The 12,913-nt window shown below is 47.5% G+C and overlaps 1 protein-coding gene across 3 annotated transcripts in view; it reads right to left on the reverse strand.

Annotated features, from left to right (window-relative positions):
• Nucleotides 1-12,913, reverse strand: part of Nab1 (NGFI-A binding protein 1) — a 43,709-nt gene that overhangs the window by 8,306 nt on the left and 22,490 nt on the right. The window contains exons 4-6 of one of the 3 annotated variants that reach the window (XM_076550430.1): nucleotides 11,607-11,658; nucleotides 2,382-2,471; nucleotides 372-528 (exon numbers count right to left, since the gene is read on the reverse strand). In XM_076550430.1, the coding sequence (XP_076406545.1) occupies nucleotides 372-528; nucleotides 2,382-2,471; nucleotides 11,607-11,658 (299 nt within the window). Of the gene's footprint in view, nucleotides 1-371; nucleotides 532-2,381; nucleotides 2,472-11,606; nucleotides 11,659-12,913 lie in introns of all 3 variants that reach the window. The other 2 variants (XM_076550429.1, XM_076550431.1) reach the window with 2 other exon arrangements.

Raw genomic sequence — 12,913 nt, forward strand, 5'->3', positions numbered from 1 at the left:
AAGGTGTGCCTCAGTGGAAGGTCCTAGGTTCAATGCCCGGCAAAACAAGGGAACAGATTCCATCTAAGAACTGTCTTTGATGAACCTGTTATTTTGGGAAATGGCCTAGATGCTCACATCCCCATCCTGACCACCTCAGCAAGACCCATGTGCAAACCTAGTACAGGAATGATAAAATTTAAGGATTTCAGAAACGAAAATGTGCAGGATGAATACTTCCCTTTGAAAAGGAACTAGTTTAAAAAAATGGATTTTCGCAGGGATAAAATAACCCCTCCAAAACACTGATTTAAATCTAACCCGTTCTTCCCACTTCTCCGTGAAAGGCGCACGGGGCTGGCTCTGAAGGCCAGGTCACTGCAGGGGCGCACCTTGTCCGTCGGAGCCGTCGGAGGGCAGGCCGTCCGGGCTGTGCTCTCCGGAGCTCTGCCTGTAGAGCCCGGCTGTCAGCCTCCTCTCCTGCTGCAGCCTCTCGTAGCTGGCCTGGGCACACAGCAGCTCCATCTGCTTCGCCATCCCCTTCTCGGCCTGCTAGAAAGTAAAGCAAAAAATAAAACCACCAACCACAGCATCTTAGATGTCTTAATAGCCTAAAGTTGCCAATTTCAGACTCCGACAAATGTATTTAGTATTTATTAAAATGAGCTCACGCTTCCTGTGGTATGCTTGCCTCCATAAATATGAATAAATGTCTGCGTCACGTGAGATACTGAGTTTGTTCAAAAGGTGTCTTTTCAGTCCCATAAAGAGAATCCCGTGTGAGCTCAAAAACAACATGACCTTCACTTTGTTTTCCAAGGTCGTGGGTCTTTTAAAGGATTTCCCTTCTTTCTTAAAAAAAGAAAGAAAAAAGAACTCTTAAGAGCACCAGCAACATCTGCTGTCAACTACACTGAACACGGGGTGAAATCCTGGCATTTTATTTTAGGATTTGGCACTATCCAGACTCTGCTGATGACAGCCTGCTTGGAGGAGAAAAGGTGTAAAACGGCTGTCTAGAGGAACAAGACAAACACACCTCCCACCAAAATTAAACAATGCAAATTATGCAGAGAAGCATCCATGCCAGCAAGGATCTCTGCCTCCGCCCCAGAGAGAAGCGGCATTTCCCCACCAGGCATAAACGGACATGTTTAAAATACAAGGCTGGTGTGTGACATATAAAGTCATCTCCGCATGTATTCCAGAAGCTCCTTTCGTATGCTCCGTTCTAAATTACTTGCCCGTGGTATTCAAAGTAGCGTATCTATGACATTTGCCAAGGAAGTAATAGTCAAAATGCAGATATGATTCATTAACATGTTATGTAAAAGTACTATAAGGATCCTGCTATATAAAATTGGTTACAAAAGATATGATTCACAATTTTAAAAAATCAATAGATGGAACACAGAATGAACTAAATAACTAGAAAGAATGCCCATCCTCCTTTTCTAAATGTGCACAAACCAAATCAAAGGTAACAATAACTGCATTTCACTTGAAATTTCAACCCATTAACCAACGGCATTTCAGCGGGCAGCTCCGAGAGGGAGACAGCCTTCACTCTCTTCTCCCAGTGAGCAGGACTGGCGATCGATACTCCCTGTGAATGCAAACAGCTCTGTGGTGCTGTCTAGAAGGGGCGTCACCCACCGACTCGGGAAATGTCCACTTCTGAGCACAGACGTAGTTGAAAATTTACTGTCATTTGGGGGTGGGGGGTGGCTGATGCAGCACAGCACGGGCTGTACAAGCCTGAGAAGCCACGTTCAAACCCCAGCACCCGCATGAAGAGCTGAGCAGGGTGGATGCACCATGACCCCAGCACTGGGGAGGCAGAGCTCGGCGGATCCCGGGGATCCTGGGATCCAGCAGCATAAACATGATGGAGCCCAACAACAAACCCCAGGTGCACGGCTCCTGAGGAATGACACCCATAGCTTTCCTCTGGCCTCTGCAGACAGGTGCACATGCGTACACACACCTGCACCCTGGTGCACCCACACAAACACGCACCCCCTCACATATATCCAGAAACTAATAAAATTATCCAAAGCCACACACTAATTTAACAATTCCTCAGCTAGGCCTTAAATGAGGTGAGTGTTACAATGTCGACAATATGCTACTGAGATCTTGTGGGACTTTACCTCAGAGTTGTGCTGTACACAGCCATGCTGAGAAAAAAAGAGAATGTCCCATTTCCTACAAGCAAGTAGTGTTTTATCAGATTCTGTTCATGAACCAAATGAAACCAAGTCGTTCCTGCCACCGGACAGACACCGCTGTGGAGAAGACATTTTAACAATAACCGGAGGCGGACCCAGTCCTCAAAACCCTCAGTCTGAAGCAGCCCTGTCTTCAAGCCTAGAGCTGTCTGCACGAGGCGGGCTGGTTACCTGGGAACTGAGTGCTGCGAGCTCCTCGCTCTTGGCCCTGGCCTGCTGGAAGAGCGTGTGCACGGACTCCTGGAATTCTGGGAAGCCGTCCTGTGGGGCAGATCACAGGGCCTCCTCAGTATTTGGACTCCGTTACCACATAAAGCAGAGACAACACTTCATCTTCAGCAGTGGTCGGCTGAGGCCGCGGAGCGCGTCCGTCTCAGGCCACCGTGCCCTGTGTTCTGCAGCCAACCACAATGAAGAAGATGGGGAATGCAGTCGTCACCGCCACCAGCAGCTCTGGGACCACGGGGACGACAACCAACATCTCAGCCAGCATCCGACTCCCCATCTGCTCACACTGGACACTGCAGAGTGTCCTAACTTTTCCTAATTTCTGGTTTTGTGAGAAGCGCTGTGAAATATTTCCATGGAAACGGCATTTTCCTACAGTGTCAGCAATCCAGTAGAAAAAAACATGAAGCGGCAGAACCCTCCACCGGGACATGGCCTCTACCTCTGTCTGCAGTGGGTCTCAGCCTTCCTGATACTGCGAACCTAATACAGTTCCTCACGTTGTGGTGACCCCCAACCGTAAGATTATTTCACTGCTACTTCATAACTGAAGTTTATTACTGTTATGACTCATAATGTAAACATCTGTTTTCTTCTGGTCTGAGGAGACCCCTGTGAAGAGGGGCTGTGACCCCCGGGTTGAGAACCACTCGTTAAAGCCCTCCCTCCCTCGGTTCACCTGACCTGGCTAGCACTGGGGACTTCTGGGCTTTCAAGAATATTTCTTTTGTCAATTTATTTTTGTTTTGACGTCCCCAAAATAAACTGTGTACGTTACAGCTGCACAGGCTTCTGTGTTACCAGGACTCCTACTGCACTACAGTTCAAGGGGCAGCTTTAGAAATTCAGTAAATAGTCCCATCGCCAGGTGTGCCCAAGTATTTTTTGGCTGCTTGTCTGCAATCCATCTAGAACTACCTTTGCTATGTATCACGTGGTAAAGACCTAAAGTAAAAGACACGACTATTAAATTGCCAACTTGAATTTCCTGGTACTGTCCAGTGACCGGCCGGCCGTGGGGACCGGCCCGACCTCCAGTCCCTGCCCTCCAGTCAGTCTCCTTGCGGGGAAGACAAGAGACTCTATCAGAGAAGGTGAGAGGACCAAGCGGGAAGGGGTGATGCCTTTGGCGCGTGACAGCTGTAAGCAAAGACAGCAGCAGATTCCACGCTTCCTGGACTGGAGTCTTTTGGAGGGCATTCTATGCCCAAGGAACCCTTCAGCTACGTAGATCCAGGTCGTGTGTATCTGGGTGAACCTAACCCACCGTTCCCCTCGAGTTCCCTTGAGCTGCAGTTTGCTGCTCCACATGAATGCAAGAGCTACGGGCGCAACCGCGATGACTTTGGTGAAGCTGAGGAAGGCCACCGAGGCTCTCCAGGGCAGCTTCCCCTGTGCTGGACAAGCTACAGACTTCTAACACGGGGTTAACAATTAAAAACCGAATCCGTTACGACAGCCGGGGAGAAAAGATGCTGCGATGTAAAACAATTTTTTACTTTGAGATATAAGGTATTGGCTCAGAACGTTCCCCCATATGGTCTTTATGTGCCATGCTTTCAAACATTTAATCTACCCAATTAATTTACTAAATAACACCTAATTACCTATTTTTAATTTTAAAATGATTTTTTAAATTTTATTTATTATTTATTTATTTATTTATTTATTTTGATTTTTTCAAGATTGGGTTTCTCTGTGTGGTTTTGGTGCCTATCCTGGATCTCACTTGGTAGACCAGGTTGGCCTCGAACTCACAGAGACCCGCCTGTCTCTGCCTCCCGAGGGCTGGGATTAAAGGCGTGCGCCACCACCACCCGGCTGACTTTATTGTTTTGAGACGGTCTCATCCTACTGCCCAGGCTGGCCCCAGCGCACAATGCTCACGATGTAGCTCAGGCCGACCTTGAACTTACAACCTTTCTGCCTTGGCTCCTGAGGGCTGGGATCAAAGGCACCACCACCACAATGAGTGAACTATCTAAGTCAGACATGAAATAATTGATTGGCGGTAAAGAGTGAGTAACTCTGACACTGAGATGGCCTTGCGAACCTTCCCATCCAACAGTACTTCTTGAGTACTGAAGATGCTGCCTTTCTAGCTCTCACCCTGATGTGGAGGAATGTATAGACGACGATCAGAGGAATGTACAGACTACAGCCAACTTTATAGAAGAGCATGAACATACACTGTTTTCTTAGTTATTCCATTTTTCTTCTAAGAATTTTTTTTTTACTCCTAAAACTCCAGCCTCGACTTGAACGAACCTTCCCTCAAGCTCAAGGTAGTGGACTTGGAACAACATCAAGGAAGAGTCTCCAGGGACAGCTCTGCTGGCTTGCAGGAGCCCGGACCGCACTGGTGCCCACTGCACGGGCATTTTCTACTCGGCCCTCACAAACGGTGCTCGGTTTCCTGGAGTCCATGGCGATAGACACTAGGCTCAACCCATGCATCCCTAACATGAGGCTCGACGTGAACAAGCATCTGTCACAGCTGTTGCTCATGAGAACTGACTTCAGCTCTAGGATCCGTGCTGGGTTTGAGATCTAATCCCGCTGCTGTTTCTGGTCTGCAGAGCAGACTGTTTTGCCACTGGGCACATCATCCTGTCTGTAGGAGGGACACTGTAGCAGCCGTGAGGCTGATTTATACAGTCGTTTTTAGAGGAACAAACAATGCATAGAACACACTTAGCTCGGTGCTCGGCACACGGGAATTACACTCATGAAGGGTGTTTCTGCCATTGAGACAGTTCAGCCAGAGAGCCAGCCACCAGGCTCGATCAAACCACAACAGCCCCATGCAGCTGCCTTACCATTCCTGCTATATAGAGGGGCAACGATGTGTCTTAGGGATACGCACACAGTATAGCTACCTGAGGATGAGCGGGGACTACATACTTAACACTACAGCCAGCAAGCACAGCCTGGGGATATTGGTAGGGGGTTATACTGGTGAAAAACGGTGGAACGGAAATCCAGAGCACCCGTCGGACAGGGACCCGGAACACGGAGGAGGCTCCCCAGACGGCATGAAGCTTCGAGGGTGAGAATTCGTCAGGAAGAGACAGCATCTTATAGAGAGGCTGCACAGCACCGTTTTTTATAGTTACTGTAAGAGACGCTCCAAGGAAGAGAGCGGCAGCAAAGCCAGAGATGCGCGGCCAGATTCTGTGGGCCCGCACACCACCACAATACCTGGATCTTAAAGAGACGACGCAAATATTCTCCTCGGTGTAGAGAGGCCACTGACACTCTCAGAAGACCCAATTTTAGAAAGGCCACACTTAACAGAGCCGAGACTAGTAAATGCCTGTGGTGAAGACGGAACAGAGGTCTGGGGGTGTGGAGGGATGCTCACTTCAATAAAGGCTGCAAAGGTAGGGGAACTAGAAAATGGATGGATTCAGTCAGAGGCACGACTTCCCTGCACTCAAACCAGATACGTAGGTGTAGTGAGCCGGGACAAAGGGATGAGGTCAGGGCTGGAGACTCAAGTGCAGTCACCCGCTCAGCTCAGCGCTCAGCAGCAGGCTGTGGGTGGAGCTGCTGATGCCCCAACACCTCAAACACTGTTTGAAGAGGCTCGGGAAGGAGGAAGAGGCTCGCCAGTCTTCTCCGGTTAGGACCAGATGTGCGGTCTCAGCAAGTCAACCTCATTATTCACAGCGTTCCCAATTTTTCCACAGAGATTACATCACCTGCTTTGTGGGCCCGGTGGGGGAGGGGAGATCTGTGGGCATTAAATGAACTCATGCAGATGGCACATCTTGTCACAGAGTGCCTACATGGTCAGGGCTATATTCAGCCATGAGAATAGTTCCAAGCTGGGGAAGGGACCTCCAAACTCTGCACGAGAAAAGCTTTCTGGGAAGTGGGTGGTGCTCCATTGTTAATGATGAGAGAAATAAGCTCTCTGGAATGGATGACGGAGAAACCGAAGAGGGAACATCCCCAAGACACTGGTAGAGGAATAGCTTGGTCTCCCTCACTGTGTTTGGTACGGGACTTATCCTGGGTCTCCGTGGCTTTCTTTATAGGCACTAGCTGTACCATGCGATGAGCAATTTATCTCCATGTCACACTGATGGCTGCTGCCATTAATCACCGCGTTCCCTTGGTGATGAGATTCTGGGTCTCAGCACTGAGAAAATAAGATGTGTGTTTGGAGGCTGTTCATGACCTAATTAGTCTCACCCCTTTGGTCTCCACCCTCGCTGCTCTCTCTCTCTCCCCCGCCAAGCACCGGCGAGCTGTTTTAAACACCGCCCAGCTGTCTCGGAGTGATGGGTCGCGGCAGATGTTCTTAGCCCTGCAAGTGCATTTCCCCTTCTCTGTGTTCACGCTCTCCGTATGAATAGCAGATTGTGCTGCTTCCGCCTTTCTGATCCAGGGAGGAGAGCCCACTGCAGGCTCACCCGCTTTCGTTTCACAAGCTTAGTCACAGTGTAGGTGGACACGCTGACCCTGCCCCGCCCCGCCCCCCTGGAGCGGCCGGCAGATGTTTCCTCTCTTGTTCAAACCCAGCTCTCGGGCTCCCTGGGCTCCACCAACAAATTTACTTCCTCCTCTCAGTTGTTTCTGTACTCCGCAGGGACGGGAGAGCCGTCGCCCCCCACTCCTGTCCTGCCTCTGGCAATTCCGGTGAAGGACAATTAAGGAGGAAACGATACAGAGCATACAGTCCATCCACACAGTGTCCCACCTCCCTCCCTGAGAAGCTCTTGTGACACTGTCATTACTGGAGATAATGACAGTCTGTTCAAGGAACCTTGTGTGTTCCTAAATCAAAGAGAAACGTTACCCACTGACTCTACTTTTAACCAGAATTTTAGATTTTTAAGCAAAGACCAGATAACCAGGGATTCTGGCTCCTAACTCTTCATGTTCTATGATTAGTTGCAACGCCATCTTGCCCTGTCGTAGGCAGAGTATGAATAAATCAGACTCACTTTTACGGGTACACTCTGTCTTCCCCACACACCTTCTACACCCATTCTAACCAGCAAGTGTATCACACAGTACTCTCTTTCATATAAATATATTTTGTAGTTACCACTGTTAAACTTTTTTACTAAGAATTTACAGTAGTTTACCAGGCAGCCGGCCTTGGATTAGAAAATAGTAATTACCATTCCTCTTCTTCAGAGACCACCGGTCCCGTACACCCATTTCCCTTTGCAACCACAGAGCGGAATGTTCTGAGCCCGACAGTGCTGTTCTGTGCCGGCGGGGTGTTTTGTGGACGCTCATTAGCACCCAGAAAGGTCCTGTTTGGAGTTCACGTGTAAGACATAGGCTGGAAACCCTGACTCTGGCACGCGTCAGCAACATGGCAGCTCTGGGTCTGCCCTGGCTGTCAACTGGACATCGGAAAGCACACACAAGGAGGTTTGTGATAAATGTCCAGCAGGGACTGGCATGTAATAGCCTGAACTGGAAAACCATCATTGTTATGTCTATCCCACAGCTGGACGCTCTGGGGTCCCCAGTGACAAATAAGAATGAGAGCACGCAGTTCATTCTTGGTTAAGCTGAAGGTGGGTACACTACAGTTGTTCTCTGCTGCCGACTTTCTAACAGATGGGGCTTGGAGAGGGACTCTCCCTGGAGGTCCACTTCCACTGGGGCCTCCCCAAGGCTCGCCCAAGCGGGAAGGGTTTCTCTCTGTGACTATCTCATTTAATCTCAAAACTGAAGAAACAGTGCTCAAAATCTCCGCACATTTTAAAGTCTAACACACCTTGTAAGGTGGTACACCATTTAAGGGCAAAGGATAGATACTTCTATACTGTGTATGTTGACACTTGAGAAAATCTAATTATAGCTATTGCTATGGGAGAAAAGTCAGGGGAGTACTTAAGATTTATTCCCTCCAACCCTTCAAGTGCAGCAGAGGACACAGCATCGGGGACCGGAAAAGCTCTGACTGCTCCCGGGCACAGCATCCCTCATGTACAGTCTAAGATGCTGGTAACAGCAGGCAAAACTGTTTCCTTCCTTAACACGTCCAAGTGTTCTGATGTCACCTCCATCTACTGGACATCACACTTTGTTGCTGTTTATTGCAGAAATATTCTATTAAACGTGGAAACAAGTGAACAACTTGTTTGTGTGCTTCCTGGCGGCTGAAAGAGATTTTGGAACAAAGGGAGAAAAGTAGTCGTCGCATTAATTTTGGCCTTAAGCAACTGGGAATCTGTCCCACATCTATTTTTATGTTACTATCTTCAAATATGGAATAAATCGAGAAGCACAAAAAAGTTTACTAAAGAGAGAGTAAAAGCAGGCTCAAAGAGTTCTGAAATCTTTCTGGTTTCGGGTTTCATTATGAGGTCCTTCGTATCAGTCACATCTCCAGACAATCTTTCTACCTATTGTTTTTCTCAGTGATTAGTATTTTGTTGTCTTCTCTCTTCCCCTCATACCAGCGGATCTTTACAGTGCCACCCTGAATGCCCACTGGCATCCCTACCTTCTTTAAGACCCAGCTCAAACACCTCCCCAGTGGAGTCCTCACTCACACCTCCTGCTGGTCTCCCTCTCAGAGCTGCCTCATGGAAGACAGGATTACAGGAAACAGATCCCACGGCAGCCAATACTACCAGCCCAGGGTCAGCTTCCAGAAGCACATGAGCAGCTCCAACAGCCAAACCTGACTCAGAACAGAGCCAGGCTAGGCCTATGCCAGATCACAGACTGCGAAACGTTTCATGACACATATTTTATGCACAGGACACACTCTGAAGAGACTGAGGGCAATTCCTAGGTGCCTTTACAAAACTAAGCAAAACAACCAACCAACCAACAACGGCAACAAAAACACCAGTAAGTGAATCATTGTCCTAAATTCAAGCTAAGGTTCCCAGTTGTTTCTAGGAACAAAGCAGGAGTCTAGTGTGCACAGGATCTCTGAGAGACTTGGGCTAACTAGTCACTGGCCTTGTTAGGAAGGATGAGAACTTTTATAGGAAAAAGCAACACTGATCGTTTTAATTCTGAATCGAAAACTATTCAAGTGGCTTTGCGACCCTAATAAAATGATGAGCCAACCAAACAGAACTATTTAAATTATCTCCAGGGAGATGCATCTCAAGGAATTGAAAATTCACAGATAATGTAATAACCCAACACTCGAGTTTCCAAATACTGCACAAAGAAGTGGCTTACGTTTCAGCTCAGAGCCACTGAGAGGGTCAAGAAACAGTATCCGCCACGACCACACATTTCAGTGTGGAACAGCCAGGCTTCAGGAAGAGCAGACCGAGTTATGACCACATGGAGGTCCAGGGCTGGAAAGAGACCTGGGTAGGCATCTCTGCTAGCAGCAGCCATCGATCCAGGACTGAGTGCTCCAACAGCACAGGCTGGACAGGGTCTGCCTTCCCCTGTTTTCTCCAGCAGCAGCAGCAGCAGCAGACCAAATCTACAAGGATCTTCTCCTTGCCATTATCTTGGGGTGCAGTATGGTTAATTGTCTCACCATCTTCCAACACAGCCAGCCCACTAGACAGTGTCAACAAACCTCCTGAGTGATACCTGAGGCTAACCCAGCTCCAGCAGGACGTTAAGGCGAACATCAGGACAGGCTGACAAACAGGAGCACAACTTCGAAGAGAACTGTCCCTTGGGAACAAAACGCTGATCTGAGAACTTTTACTCGAGGATGACGTTTTTCGAAAGCACAGACTTACTCCCAACCAATCACTATTTTACCCCACAGCCGTTACTCACGCCTGTTCAGAGCGAGCCAACGGTGTGAACTCGACGTGGGTCGACGGCACACCGGCAAGAGCCCCATCCTTCTCTAGCAGGGCAGACCGACCCTACATTAAACACAAACGTTGGAGAATCCCAAGTAATCCTAAGTGCCATGAAACAATCTGACAGCAGCCAGAGGTGACCTGGGGTACACAAGCCCCATCCCCCAAGTTGGAGGCGAGGAAGTCAGAAGGCTCAGGCGTAACCCAGGGATGGACGGTAAATGCTGCGCACACGGCTCGGCCAGTCTCTGCAGGCAGAGCGGTGGGAACAGCAACGTGAGGCAGCAAGCTGGAGCCCAACTCTGAGGTTTCCTCACAGGGACAGAAAGCCACTGGGAGGGTGTAGGCAAGAAAGACTTATGTCTTCACAAGATACTTCTGGCTTGACACCGATACAGGACTCTGCCACACAGACATGGGGCAAGGATAGCATGGTGATGGGAAGTCAGCATTGTGAGCCACAGCTTACCTGCTAGAACTTGAATTTAAATTATGGAGTAGACCATATCCCCACCCAAAAGGGGAGAAGGAGGGGGCTGCCCAATTACAGCCTCCATCCTGCTTCGGACTAGCCTCAGAAGGGGTGTGTAACCCAAACTGGGGAATAGCCGTTCTGAAACCAGTCTCTGTGTTCAAGAATCCCGAGAGAAGCAAGTTCTTCTTACTCAGTTTTCACCTTACCACCTACAAGTTAAAATTACAGTAACAGTCTCAACCAGGGTCCCCTGAGAAACTATTTAAGTACAGTGGTGTTTCCACAACTGCCAGTTCCCTTGGGGAACTCCTGAGTGGCTAGTGACGTAAGAGGGTGAAGAAGGACCACTTGACCAGTGAAGGCGTTCACGTCCGTAAGACACTGACCTGTAAGTCAACCTTTGATACACTATCAATCTAATCCATACAGTTTCCTTTTGAGAATCTCCTGGGGGAGAGGGGAGAGGCGGGAGGAGAGGGGAGACGGGACAGACAGCTCAGTGGTTAAGCACACAGGCTGCTCTTCCAAAGGACCCGGGCTCAGTTTCCAGCTGCCACATAGTAGCTCACAATTGGACGTATCTCCAGCTCTAGGGGATCCAAAGCCCTTTTTCGGCTTGCATGGGCGCTGCACACACGTGATGCACAGACATACATGTAGACAAAACACCCACACACATAAAATAAAAATAATAAAATCTGAAGAACATTTTTTTTAAAACAATCTCCTTGGTTTGCTCACTGAGACTATTATAGGTACTTCAGAGTAACAAAATGTTGTATTGCTTTTAAGATTGTGTAATTTTTTTTTTAACTAAACTGGGGGAGCCATTCTTTTTTGTCTGAACTAAGATTTTAGATTAGTTTTGGTGATCTTATAAATGAAGCAAAACTTATGAGCATACAGATATATTACAGGCATCCATACCTCCACTTTAATTCTCTTTGGAGACAATTCATCTCTTTCACCACATTTTAACCTAAAAGGAAGGAAGGAAGAAAAAGCTTGAGAAGATAACAAATTTTATTACTGAATGATCTCAGTCTGAGATGTTTCCTTGGAATACATAATTCTGAAACCACAACATGAGAAATGACATGCAGAAACCATTTACATAATGGAAGAGACTGTCTCATCATTTCCAAGTTAATATTAGGGGACACGTAGACAACATTACACACTTTAAAAAGCTTCTCACTTAAGAACTCTACCAGAGAAAGCAGTATTTCACGACAACATAACAACAAAAAAAAAAATATCAAGGAATGTGTCTCTTTACGGGTTCAGCAAGAACCGTTTAAGATAAAATGATAAAAATGGTCATTTGAAATGAATGCTTAAGGCTGTATGGAATAAGATGTGTTGTGCCTGTCTCCCCACACTTCAGACATTCTTACCTGACCGAGTCTCCCTTCTGGGGCTATCCCAGAGTCACACTAACATATCTACTACATGGTACCCATCAGTACTAGGACACCCATTCTTTAAGCCACCACCTTGACATAGTCTTGCTAACCAGATTATGAGAAGTCAATCTAAATTATACGTCACTGTAAAAAGACACTAAGGTGTAAAAAGTGCATCCTGGAATAGGCAAGACACAATTTCACTTACTGTGGCATTATTTCCAAAAACAAAAGACACCCAAAAAGGCACAGTGCCAGTGAAGTCACATCTTCTTACACAACCAGCAAAGGAAGCAGCTTCCTCACAGCCACCACCAAGTCCGGCTGTGAGTGAGTGTGGGCATGTGTCTGAGAAGCTGCAGGGACCTCAGCATCACACTCAGAGCCGAGGTCAGGGTGAGAGAATGTCTGCATCTTTCAACAGTGGGGGCATAGCAGGACCACTCAAAACCAAAAACTGCTGTGAGGATCAGGAGTCCCAGTGGTCACCACGTAGTGGGCTGCATGGACAGACTGCATACAGCTTATTTATTTCAAACCCCAGAGAAAGGCTTTGGGATGTCTCCACCAAGAACACATGATAAATGTTTGAACAGGTAGGTTTAACAACAGATTTCAGTATCATACAACGCATACATGATACATGTATTCAAATACCAAATGATACTCATTGATATAAACATTTTTATGTGTTTAAGAGCCAGTTAAAAATAATTTTTAAAAAATCTCTTTGAACAATGTTTTGAAAAGTGACTACACTGTTTAATTCTGTATTGCTCGTATCCTACCTTCCCCGACACACTCACATTCTATCCGTGAGCGATGCTG

The sequence above is a fragment of the Peromyscus maniculatus genome, chromosome 13 (assembly GCF_049852395.1).
Source record: "Peromyscus maniculatus bairdii isolate BWxNUB_F1_BW_parent chromosome 13, HU_Pman_BW_mat_3.1, whole genome shotgun sequence".
NCBI classification, from domain to species: domain Eukaryota; kingdom Metazoa; phylum Chordata; class Mammalia; order Rodentia; family Cricetidae; genus Peromyscus; species Peromyscus maniculatus.